Source organism: Hippoglossus hippoglossus, chromosome 12, assembly GCF_009819705.1.
Source record: "Hippoglossus hippoglossus isolate fHipHip1 chromosome 12, fHipHip1.pri, whole genome shotgun sequence".
Classification (NCBI taxonomy): domain Eukaryota; kingdom Metazoa; phylum Chordata; class Actinopteri; order Pleuronectiformes; family Pleuronectidae; genus Hippoglossus; species Hippoglossus hippoglossus.
Genome location: NC_047162.1, coordinates 12,938,676 through 12,952,011, shown reverse-complemented (window position 1 = coordinate 12,952,011; position 13,336 = coordinate 12,938,676). Strand labels below are relative to the sequence as shown.

The following is a 13,336-nucleotide window of genomic DNA, read 5'->3' as shown; positions in this document are numbered from 1 at the left end:
CCCGCAGCCTTTCTTAGGTAAATATGTCATGTTCATCATAATTTTTAAGACGAAGTGTGAAGTAATATATTCCTTATTAATGTCTTGCAGTAATGTTTTTTTAGTTATTTTAAGATAAAGCAACACTTTACTTTGATAAGTAATGTAATACATGTTTTATAACACACTATGATGTTGTAATAATTGTTTGTGTGTTAGTATTGTAGCTTCTGTATAAACAGACATTAAATGATAAATGTTAAATATGTCTTCAGAAGAGAACTTGTATTTCTTGACAAATTCTGGACATTAATAAACAAAATGTCTATTTCTGCAAAAAATGTCATAAAAGTGTGATTTAAAACCACCTTTTGAAAATTCTTAAATGTTTCATAAAGTGTATAAATGTGTTACAGGGATTCAAATGTAATATTCACTAACTACAAAACAGTTACTTATCCCAGTGATGCTGCATTAGCTTATCATTTGGAGTCACATTCAGCTTTGTGGTTCATCTCTGTGTGTGCATGGTGGACAGTCTGGTGCAGGATGTGTTGAGCCTATTTTTAGGAACAGAAAAGAGAAACAAACCTCCAGGTAAAGTCCAAACTTGTTTTCTTCACACACAGTGAATCGCGTGGTTTTGTCCAGAGTTAGAGGCTGTTTGATCAGCGTGGCCTCACAGTGAGGAGCCTACAACCGAATAAACCCCACCAACCACAACGTCTTGTTTAATGTTTCCACATGGCAGATATATATAAAAGATGTAGTGTGGGGTTTTGGAGCCTCTGGAGTTGTTTGAGTCCTCTGTGCTCTCATGCCACTTATTCCTTTTGCCGTTGACTAATTATTAAATTATTAAAGTACATTTTCACTGAGTTTTATGGCTGCGTGGATGCTTACAGTCAAATCTACTGAATTATTAAATAAGAATCAAAGTCTTTCAAACGTTGAAAAGAAAAAAACATCTTTGAGTTTGACACTCGTCATGAACTTAGTGATTCTGCTTCTGGCTCAAGTCAGACTCGAATTAAAATTCTGAAAAATAACTTGAAGATAAACAGAAAATCTCTCATGTGAAATAACTAAAAGTTGACAAATTATGTTCAAGGTTTTTATTCTATTTGAAGCAGCAAAACAAAGTTAATCCAGATCAAAACAACAAAATCTACAAAATAAAACTTTTTCGGGACCATAGCATTGTTTATTTTTCAATACACCTACATGGCTCCAAATCTTGAATGAGCAACTTCATTACAAATCATTAAAACATCTGAACCGTGAACCCGAAACATTCCTGAAATGTGTGTGCAGGACAAAGTCACAGTTGCACAGTCACAAAGTTGCAGTGTGTTTTCTCCTTTAATAATATTCCCACTGTCGTCTTCAGATAAAAGTGCAGTTCAGAGATTAGGAATTGAAGACCTCCATAATTGTAGCTGCCGGGACAATGAGACCTGTCACATGCACCGAGGCTCCAAATGGCCTCGGGCATGTTTCTGTCAACAAGGCCTGATTTCTACTTCAGCTGCAGAGCACAAATACTCTGCATTTAACTCCTGCATTCACAACCTTATCAAAATAAAAGTGCACAAGCAGTGGCATCCAAGTGTATGAGTACCAAACGTTCTCATCATGCATAATACACCATTTCAGAATAATTTAATGTTACATACTTTATTGTTGAATGCATTAATGTGTACATCACTATAGCTGTTAGGCTAATTTTGAAAAAACCTGCATGTTGTAATGTTGCATCTTGTGCCAGTAGGAGGCGTCTCACCATGTTTTATATACAGTCTATGGTTTTTACGTGTTTTTAAAGGTTCAGGATGGACTTGTGCTTGTATCATGATTGTGACATTTTTCAAAGGTGTTATTCTTCAATCAGATGATGCACTATCTCAATCTCATAACATCAGGGCTGCACAAAATACCTCCTGCAACGTTTGTGCATTTCCTCACTTAAACATTTGAAGGGAGAGAGTTGTTGTTTTTCTTCTCTCTTTTTAACTGCATCATTATAATTGTTTTAACGTATGGCAGATGCTCATTGCATGTGATGGATGTTTATTCTGACGTCTCAGGGAAACATTTGTACGGTTATGTGATTATTTCCATGTGGATAACCAAATAAATTTGTGTTTATGTCAATTTTGTATCATTAGAAAAAATGTAACGTACCCTAGTTTTTAAATGTTTTTGCAATTTATCTGTATTTAGAGTTTAAATGGGCGTATTGTTAACACATCTTTCCATCTATCTATCATCTATGCCGCTTATCGTTTGAGGATCACAAAGAGGTGGTAACCAAACCTTAATAGAGATAGTGTGTATCTTATGTTGAAAATGATCATCTCGCCCCTGTGGGGTGACATTTAACCTCTGGATCAAGTAGACAAAAACCCTCATAGTTTGGAGCCGACCCCAATAAAATGAAAAAAGAATATGGAAACTGACAGAAAAGGAAATACTTTTTACGTTTACTATTATTAAAGAAAAGCCATGAATACTTGTAATGTATCCTCTTCCACTCGTCTTTCACAAACTATCCAGTCTTTGCAATTTTCAAGGAATTCAAATCCTGTCTGGTCTCCTCAGTCCTCATCACAGTGGGTTAATGTGGCTGCAGCACCACAACCGATCTGTGTGTCCTGACTGTTGAGAGCGAGACACTTTTCCATGTTGACCTTTAACCGCTGCTTGTTTCACTAATGAGTCAAACAGATATTAGGTGATATGCAGCTGGTGGAGAATTATGACAGGTTAAAAGAGAAAAACGATAAGAGATGGTATAAATATTTATGGAGCCATCACGGTGAATGTCTCTTAAGATATGCAGCATATTAAAAAGTGATCATCTGTTTGTTATTCAGCATTGATTTAACAAGCACATTAAAGAAGGAGCATTTATCCTGAGTGAGAGCAGATTCAACCAGATGTTCTGAAGCAGCAGCCACCAGGGGGCAGTAAAGAAATTCAGACAGTGACAAAGTAATTCACAACCTCTGTTTCCTGAGACGTTTTTATTCATTAACACCTGAAATAACAAACTGTAGTGGTGCATAGATCTCAGAGCTGACACCACGCATGGACTTTGAACACACATAATGGGGAAATAGGCCTTCGGTAGAATGAGGCAGCTAATACAGAAATAGTCAGGAATTTAAAAATCCCATATTTTGTACATGAACCTACATTTATAATGTGTTACATGTCATTTACAGGCTTTTTATCTATCATGTGATGTCTTTTTCCATGATTTAGGGCAGCATGTTGAAATAAAACACGATAATATTAGAAAAAGGGGCCGGGGGGTTTTGTAAACTATAAAGAAGCATTTACACTCATTAGATCTAGAAACTGGATTTAATGCTGTGGCTGAGCGGTGACTGGGTTGAGTTAGAATAAGTGTTGTCATTATTGCTAATGCTAAAAGCCTTTTGATTATTTGATCAAGGTCGTATATACAAAATACATTTCTACTGCAACGAGCAGAATTCAGGTGAATGCAGTTCTTGCGTGAGAGTTTTGTGTCGAGAGATACTTTCTGTTTTATTTAATCATACATATTTAATCATACATTACATTCATGCAAAATCCTGTAACTTAAATATAAATTACCATACAGCAAGTGGAGTGAGTTGAGTTTCTTTAACCGTAAAACCCATGGAAGAAAACAGCCACGCACAGGAGAATGATGGCGTTGGCGTTGACGATGTTCCTCCATAGAGGCTTCTCTGAGGTGTCGGTGAGCTTTTTCTGCAGCTCCGCCTGCTCCTCCGGACTCAGCTTGGGGGCGTTTTTCTGCTCCAGGCCACAGAAGAGCATCACTGCCTTCTTGCAGAAGCTGGGATCCTCCTCAGGTTCTGGGACGGGGGAAAAATCTGTGAGAAAAACCAGCCAGTGTGCAATTGTGTGTGCCTGTAATGTAATGTACTGTCTGCTGATTACCTTCTAATTCCAAAGAGTCAGTATCGTTGTTTTGAACCCAGTCGTCCTTCTCCAGATCCACTCTCTTCTCCGTCGAGTTCCTCAGGCTCCAGCAAAGTCGATACAGCTAGAAAAACAACCAAACGAAATATTTATAACGTTTGTCATGGCAGTGTCCTTGTGTAAATGGCTGCGGGTAAATCAATGATTCATCTGGCCTTATCTCGCAGCAGCAGTCACGTACGTGTTTGTCTGCGATGGGTTTTGTCATGAGAGAGATGCCCAGGATGATGATACAGGACACCACAAACAGGATGATGGAGAAGTAGAGGTAGTGGACGCCGCATATGATGGTGGGACAGTTGGTGGGATTGGCGCAGCTGCCCGTGCCGTACGCAAACTCGGCTATCATCCTGGACAGGCCGACGAGCAGGCCAATAGTGAGGCCGTAAAACGCACCCTGAGGAAAGAAAGAAGCTTAGATACATGGATTTAAACTGACGATCATAGATGTAAAAATCAAACAGAGGCTACGTGTTCACATTTCAAATGTAAAGGCTTTCCATGTTTTTACAACATATAACATATTATGTCCATGATATTCATCTGGTCTACTGTGAGAAGACACTCGATTCCACAAGGAGTCAGAAAAGCAGTAAAACGATATTACAAATGACCCTTCTTGGTCATTCTTGCTGTGAGGCGACATGTCACCCTAAACTAACATCTTTAACTTATTAAACACTCCAAATACTTAACCGGCCATAGCGTGTCACAGTGCCATTGACTTGGTTGTGGACTCTTACAAATAACAAGTGTAAATAAAGATGCAATAGAAATGGAAACTCACAGCCTCATTGACACGTTTGCAGAAGATGGCCAGCAGGAAAACAGCTGCAATGGGTGGTGTGAGGTAGCTGGTGATGGACTGGATGTAGTCAAAGAGCTGACCGCTCTGGGCCGACTGCACCACAGGGATCCACGCTATGCTCACACCAATCAGGACCAAGATAAACACTCTACACACAGTCAAACACACACACGGGAATAGTAGCAGTTAGGAATTTGTACAATAATCAGAAATCAAATTGAACACAACCCCCGAGCGTGTTGTTTTACCTGCCGGCAATCATGAGTTCCTTTTCATTGGCGGATTGGCGGATCTTAGTGTAGATGTCCATTGTAAAGAGAGTACTGGCACTGTTGAAGATGGACGTAAGTGAGCTCATCAGTGAGGCCATCATCACAGACAGCATAAGACCTCGCAGACCTGAAACAGACAGAATAACAGATTGAAATGGAGAAGTAGATAACTTTTAGAAAAAGGCATCAGGCAAAGCTTTGCATGCGACTGACCATTGGGCATGAGATCCACCACCAGTTTGGGATAAGCAATGTTGGTGCAGCCCACACTGGCCCCACAGTATTTCTCACATAGTTCTGGCTCCACACACGCAACCTCATCTAGAATACAATGAATAAGATCAGCAACCATTTAGACTATTTAAATCCTTCATTCATTGGTTATTTAAAAAAAGAAAACACAACACACTAACCGGGGTAGAGGATCCTACTAATCATTCCAGGGAAAACCATGAGGAACATGGGCAGCAGCTTCAGGTAGCCACATAGGATGCAGCCGGCCTTCACGTGAGATAAGTTCTTAGCTGAGAGGCAGCGCTGGACAATGACCTACGGAAAGAAAGAAAGAGCCATTATCCATCCATCCGTTTTATTCTGCCTATCCGGCTAGTGTCGTGGAGGTAGCCAGTTCGATTGTGGTTTCCCAGACATCCCTCTCCTCAGCCACATTTCCAGCTATTCCTGGGGGATCCTGGGATATTACCAAGCCAGATGGGATATGTAGTCCCTCCAGCGAGTTTTGGGTTTACACTGGGGTCTCCTCCTATAAACCTCCAATGGAAGGTGCCCAGGAAGTATCCTGACTAGATACCTGAACCACCTCAACTGTCCGTTTTTGATTCACTACCCAGGGCTCGTGGCCATGAGGGTTGGAATGTAGATGGGCCAGTAAATCAATATTATTGCCTTACAGTACGACGCTGATGTGTACCAAGCGCCCTGTCCATCTCCAGCTCCATCTTCCCCTCACACGGAAACACAGACCCTGCGATACCCAGACTCCTTCACTTGGCGCAGCAAATCACCCCCAACCAGGAGAGAGCCATCCACTGTTTTCCGGCAGAGAGCCATTATACAGTCAACGGTAAGTGGTTGTTGACTCCAAACTATTATCTAAGTCTCAGGTTCAACTCAAAATATTTGCAGAGTAAATACAACCCTTAAGGCAAAGGCGCCAATCGGACATGCTCACTGAACTGCTACTCTCCTTTGTTAACTGAACAAGAATAAAGGGAAACTGACCATAAAGTGTTCATGTGTGTATCTTACGTCTTATCTTATCGGGCAACTAAAAGCAGGCCAACTAAATGGTTTTGTATTTATATAGCGCTTTTCTAGTCTTGATGACCACTCAAAGCTCTTTACAGTACAGTTTTACATTCACACACACATTCATTCATACAGTGCATCTATTAGCAGCACTTTGTTGTTCTATGAGGGGCAATTCAGGGTTCAGCATCTTGCCCAAGGACACTTCGGCATGCAGATGGGGAAGACTGGGGATCGAACTGCCGACCTTCAGGTTGGAGGACGACCGCTCTACCCCTCAGCCACAGCCGCCCGCTAACTAAGTCCACTTTAGTGCGGTCCAGCAAAAACAGGAGAGATAAAGATGCATTATGTGTTTACAAATGGTCTGTAATCAGTTGAATGAGTCGGTGTGTGTGCGATTGTGATTGTGGATTGGTGGTATTGTTTATAAATGTATTGCCCTTGAAGGAGGTTGTGTTGGTTGCTATTGTTGGTTGGTCTGCTTGTCAGCAGCATTACGCAAAAGATACGAACAGATTTTCTCAAAACTTGGTGGAAGGATGAGACATGTGCCAAGGAAGAACCCATTAAAATTTGGAACCCAGGAGTTTTTGTTTTTTTCAATTTCTTTAACATTGTTAAACTTTGTTTAGCATAAGATATTTTCACCAAATTCCCAAGACAAGACAAAGGCCCTGACTGCTCGGCCGATTTGCTTGACTGACCTGATCAGTGCACCAGTACCAAGTGGCCTGAATGGTGAGCCCGAACACCAGGCCAGGCCAGGGCAGGTCTCCCGTTATCGCGTTCCTGAAAATATGGAAGGAGTCCGCCCGAGGCTCGTAGCAACTTGCACTGATGTTACCCGTCATAGAAGGGACTGCCTCCATGTAGCGCTCCTGGAAACGCTCATAGCCTCCCACCTCATTGAAAGCTGAAGATATGTGAACAAGGTGGAATAAAGTACATTTTTACTCCTCTGTCACAGACTGGGTTTGTCCTGTCATAATAACGTATAAAAATCAAAATAATACAATATTACCAAAGCCCATAAGGATGAAGGATCCAACAACCATGATGATGGTCTGTAGGGTGTCTGTGTAGATCACGGCAGCCAATCCACCTAGAATACACAACAATAACTTTATCAATCAACAACATTTATTTCCACTAATCTACATAGTAAAATCACTGTGGAGAATAAATCAACTAATGTTCATACATCATCCAATTCTTCTCGCCAAATTCAGCATTACGTCTAAAGTGAGGTTTCACTGCTTAACCTGCGAAACTAAACTCATGTGTGGATTCATTGTCACAGAACAGCAACAGAAGGCCACTCTCTGCTTATCACAGTCCACGGGTAATTAACCACAACAACACACCACAGATAAACGGGCCAGGAGAAGAGCGTGTGCATATCTATATGTCTATGTATGGCCTTACCTTTACCCCCAGTCAGGGTGCCATTCAGAAAGTAAGATAAGACTCCTCTGGCTGCTGTTTACGAGTTTCATGTCGGTCTACTAAAAGTTAAAGGAAGCGAGTGCATCCTGAGTGAACAGACCTGTGACGGTGTACAAGGCGGTGATCGATAGTAGCATGATAACAGCGAGGTAGATATTCAGTCCAAGTGCCTGGTTGATGAAGATTGCACCAGAGAACATGTCAGCCTGAGAGGAGAAGAGAAAACATATAATTTATATCAATATGTCCAACACTGGTTCATGGATGAAATAGAAATATTGCATTTGAGTGATGGTAGCTTATAGGGCATGTCTGAGGGTGACTTACTGAGATCTTGGTGAAGACATACAGGAAGAGGGAGAGCACAGAGAGATAGATGCGAATACGATGACCCCCAAACCTCCTCTTCAGGTACTCGGGCATGGTGATGATCTTAACACACCCACAAATCATAAGGTTTAAATGAACTCTCTAACTGTAAATACAAACATCAGTTCACAACAGATGTAAATGCACATGTGGAAAGGGGAATACATTTGTGTGTGCGTAAAAAGTGAGTGTTTTTTTGTGTCTAAAATATTTGTTGTGTTTACCTCAGCTTTAATGTAGATGGGCACAAAGATCCATCCCAGAATGACAACCACGATGAGAGCCTGAAACACACACACACATACACAAACGCACACACACACACAAGGATATAAGCAATAAGCAATCACCATTTACGGCAAAAATTGAATTCTGACGTTGTGAATCGAGTGACATTCACATGATAATGTACAGATTTGTGTTACAGATCAGAAATACATTTGTGTAAGAAGTGATAGTTGGGAAATTGGAACATCAGTTATACTCACATTCCATTCAAATCCACCAATGGCTATTCCTGAGGCCGCTGCAGTCCCAGCGATTCCTACAAAGTGGCCACTGCCGATGTTGCTGGCAAATAGTGACGCTCCGATCTGTGGAGTGCAGCGTTAAATATGAAAGTGATGTAGATGCACAATTTCCTGAAATTTAAAACAACAAAAACATCAGGTGGAACTTGTCAAGTGTAGCCTTATCCCCACCAAATGTCTAATTTAAGTTAATTTTAACTTGTTAACTTTAATTTGAACAAACTTAATTCATTTGTGTGTTGCCAATTGAAGTACTTTCTTCGTAAATCCACAGTGAACTGCAACTATTGATTACAATTCTTTGTAATGTGGTCAAGTGGATTAGAAAGTACAGATATTTAAAGTACACATACATGAAAGATTTACTCAAGCACAGTAACTACGTAAATGTATTTTGTTGCATCCATTATTGCAGAGTCCACATTTATGTTGTGAAGTGCATCAACACTGACAGTGGTCTAAGCCTACTGTGTATTTCTCTCTTGGAATACCATCGAGTTGCCAATCACTCTTCTAGGTTAATTAACATTAAGGTGTATAGAGTCATGGGAAGTGCCATTTGCATTTGTTAGCCCTAACACTGATTAATGATTAGTTATAGCACTGTCTAATAATTGTAAATGAATATCAGTGATGATGACGTCCCATCATCCCTTTGTTCCTGCTGATGCACCACAGTCGTTACACCATCCCATAGCGTGTGTTGTGCTGTGTCACGTAACCAGTGTAATTAATAAGTAGCCCACCGGATGATACGCACTCCTGATTAGTGCTTCATATTTCATACCACCAATTAGCACAGTAAGCTTGTGTCTCTGCAGCTGTTATTGCTTTGTCCTGACTGTAAGAGATTGACCTTGACAACCATGGAAGTGGCTCTCTGATCAATGAGTTACCCACCGGCCACCACACCATGCTCCTCCCTGCGAGGAAGAAGCCACCGACAGTGGATCGGTTGGTGCGAACCATCGCCTGCAACGTGAGACGGGGACATTTTAGAGGAACCATAAATGCTATTATGTGGAAAAGCAACAGCACATATTCCAACACTCCCTGCACATTTGTCAATGATTGCATTTTATTTCATTACATAGCTGCTGTAAAAGTGGTCAAGAGGAAAAAAGCAGAAACATGCAAATTTAAAATCTCGGTAAAATTATTGCAATAAATGATGCAAATTTAACAAAGGAAGTGTTAAAATCCTCTGATCTGCTGTAAAACAATTATTAAAGGTTGTTAAGTAAGATAATATATCTGCAGAATATGAGTGAACTCTGTTCTGTTTCCAAGTTTCTGCTGTGAAGGTACTAAGACAACTTTGTTTTCAAAAGTGAGAAGCGTCTTAAATCGGCCCATAAATAATGATTTTATTGTGTTTTCCCACAGATGAAATAATACATATTATCAATATATGTATTTTCATAATCACTTTATAACTTTGTTTAGCTACGTTTTATTATTATTAGCATTATAATGACATTTTCCATCGTGGCCCCAAACAGACAGAATCTCTCACAGCCATAAAGCCGAAGAGGAGTCAACTATTCACAGACAGGAAGGATTCAAATAATGTTACTGGACAACTCACCCATACTCCGACAGCCAACACAACCAGAAAGTAAATCACAATGACGGAGATATCTGCTGCATTGTTCAGGGCCACAGTGGTCGTGTTGCTCCTCGTGTTGCTCCTCATGTTGCTCCTTGTGAGGGACCATCCAAAGTAGTCTTGAGACATCTTGGCCGAGAGTGTGACCAGAGAACAGGAGAGTTTCTGGAGTCGCTCCTCTTTGACTGAAGCACCTGCTTCAGACTGACTGTGTGTACCTGGGTCCTGCCTGATAGAGTGTGTGTGCATGTGTGTATGTGTGTAAATGAGTGTGGGAAGGAGAGGGGGGTGTTATCTAATAAATGACCAGATATGGTGTTTGGTTGTATCTGAATGTACATATGAACCTGGCCAGTAAACATAAGTGTTCATGTGAAAATTAAATATGTAAAAATGTTTAACCTTTTAGCAAATAATTCTGTTTAACATTAACCCACAAGGAAATGGCTCATGAACAAAGGACCTACAGATAAACTTCATCAGAATTCAATTCCATTTAATTCAATTCATTTCAGTTCAATTTAAAATCAATTTCAATTCAATTAATTTAAAACTAAATCATTTAATTTTGAATTCATTATAAATTAATAAAGTTATAAATTTAAATAATTTTAATTCAATTTAAATGTAATTACAGAAGTTTCCTTTAAATTGTAAAAATAAAAGTGTGTTGTTTTTAAAACTATTTTTAAAACACAACTGAATAGATAGCTCATAATGGAAGTAAAACCATTTTACTGTGTGTTATAACAAACATTTACTGCTCCCTCCCACTGACTCTGTCAGTAAATACAACAGAAAAAAAACATAATTCCTGGTGATTAATAAATTAATAGTTTTATGTATTCATGTTTGTAGGATCATAGATCAATTAGCTGTATCGAGTGACTGTAAAATACGATTATCAAATACATGAGAATATTTTTTCCATCAAAGCAAGTCCTTTACCTTTGAGCTCTACTTAAGACCTGCCAATAAGGAAATACGATCACATTTACTGTAATTCGATGACAAATACAAGGCACTTAACCCTGACTCCTCCCGCCCATAGTGAAGAACACCAAACATCTTAATACACTCGAGAGTTTCTGTGTTACTTATTAGTTCGAAAGGCCAAAGTTTGAGGGAATAATAAACAGAGAAGATGACGGTCAGTTTTCATTGTTTAGACTCTGTCTGTACCTCAATCAAGGCCGAGCAATCTCTTCAAGTCTGTCTCGCACTTATACAAATAGATAAATACATGGAAATAATGAAGGATCTGTTTGAACTCATAGATCTCAACACCATAAATATGTGTAAGTATGCAAAGAAATCAAGTTTCCAACATTATCTCCTGAAAAACTTTTTTTTTAAAAACATTCCTGGATCTGCACCTTACATACAAACCAAAGTCTAGTGTGTTCTTCCCTGATCCAGGCCCCACCTCTGCACCAAGTTTGCTGCAAATAGTTTCAGTGCTTTTTGTTTAATCCTGCTGACTCACAAATGCATCAGAATGAGGTCAACACATCTTTGCTCATGTAATGGAAAACATCTTCTGAGAGATATGTTAGTAATAGGTGCATGAGATTGTTCAGTTTGTGCTGTTAAATCATGTTTTTCCAAATATATCATAGAAATAAGTCGTTGTTGTTGTACCCATCTTTGGACACAAGGTGGAATTGTTGTCCTCCATTGTAAATCTGATTTTAAGACAGCATGGTTCAGAAACAATATATAAGCACACGTCCAAACTGGAAAAGCACAAGGTGCCGGACAGAATCGACACAAAATCTGTAAGTGAACATGGGAGGCGATTAAAGTGTTTGTGGGAACTTCTACTGGTGTGTGGACATTTCTTGTCCTCTGGACCAGAATCAGTACTGATTGTGTATTCGAGGAAGCTTCCTGCAAAAACAATACATTGGAAAACTAAAAATGCTAAAATAAAGGTAAAATTGATGAAGAAATAATGGAAATGATAACTTTAAATAACCACCCCCCTCACACACTAAGGCCTTATTATCTGTACAACTATAAAGACTCTCAGCCGCCTGTAGGTGTCTCTGCAGGACACTAATCAGTGACACAGCAGCTCAGACCAAAGAGAAGCAGATATTTCATATTTAACGGTCATTTTGCATCATGTCTGAGAACAAATCACACAATAGTATTGATTTCACATTCATTCACCCGGGTGTTTACACTCATGTTGGATGATCACACTGCTTCTCTACAGACGGTGCTTGATTGACAGCTCCCTCACTGTCCTGTTAGCTTTGAATCAGATGACATCATCACACCTTCAGCCTGACTGCAGGTCTAATCAGCCAGAGACATTAATTCTGTGCAGTTGAACCTTTAAGGGGTTCTGGTCGTTGTCAGAGATTAAAACTGTGAAAGTCAAAAATCTAATCAAGCTCCAGCAAATTCCACACATTAATAGATATTAATTCCCTAAATATGCCTGATTTATGTAATCAAGAACCATGAATTATTCACAGGGAAATCAATGAAAATGTCCAAAAAATGTATGATCTATCTCACAATGTTAAAGATAAACGATTCCTGGATACACTGACCCATACTTCATCCTTCCCCTGCATTTCGTGGTATAATCTGACCTGTAGTTTTTGTGAGTCATATAACGATAAACAGGACAAATGTCCACTAAGCACATGAGACATGTTTCCTCCAACAAAATGCATCATTTCACCTTGGGACCCTTTTTGAAAACACCCATAAAGTTGATTATAGACAATAAAAAAATTTAAAATGCTTTTAAATTCTTGTTATTAAATGTCTGTGATCTAGTTTGCACTCAGTTTATTTAAAGCTGTTCTACTGAAATGAAATATGTGTGATCCTGAAGCAGTGAGTAGGGATGTCTTCAAATATGAGTTAATTTCTGTCACTCCTTCAGACCTTGAATTGAACCCCCCCCCATTACTCCGGCCACAAAATCCAATCTGTGGCTGATTTCATGCACCAACCTCTTGACAACATTCGAGTCGTTCCTCAGCACCTATGCCCCCAGTGAGTCTGGACCAGTTTGACCTGCTAAACTGCTGCT

General features: G+C 39.7%; 1 protein-coding gene across 1 annotated transcript; it reads right to left on the bottom strand.

Annotated features, from left to right (window-relative positions):
• Nucleotides 1-2,694: 2,694 nt before the first annotated feature.
• Nucleotides 2,695-10,511, bottom strand: slc5a1 (solute carrier family 5 member 1). The gene is made up of 15 exons (XM_034602572.1): nucleotides 10,261-10,511; nucleotides 9,573-9,644; nucleotides 8,631-8,735; nucleotides 8,367-8,426; nucleotides 8,101-8,205; nucleotides 7,874-7,979; nucleotides 7,349-7,429; nucleotides 7,032-7,240; nucleotides 5,469-5,604; nucleotides 5,269-5,376; nucleotides 5,032-5,182; nucleotides 4,763-4,931; nucleotides 4,157-4,372; nucleotides 3,934-4,039; nucleotides 2,695-3,848 (listed from the first exon to the last, which is right to left on the bottom strand). Exons 1-15 carry the CDS (start codon nucleotides 10,408-10,410, stop codon nucleotides 3,634-3,636), a joined length of 1,989 nt encoding a protein of 662 aa, XP_034458463.1. The 5' UTR covers nucleotides 10,411-10,511; the 3' UTR covers nucleotides 2,695-3,633.
• Between the last annotated feature and the right edge of the window lie 2,825 nt (nucleotides 10,512-13,336).

Coding starts and splice junctions, on each gene's coding strand:
- slc5a1 (XM_034602572.1), bottom strand. CDS start 10,410: ATGTCTCAAGACTACTTTGGATGGTCCCTCACAAGGAGCAACATGAGG. Junction 7,980..8,100: donor ATGTCTTCACCAAGATCTCA/GTAAGTCACCCT, acceptor TTCTCCTCTCAG/GCTGACATGTTCTCTGGTGC. Junction 4,040..4,156: donor AACCCATCGCAGACAAACAC/GTACGTGACTGC, acceptor TTGTTTTTCTAG/CTGTATCGACTTTGCTGGAG.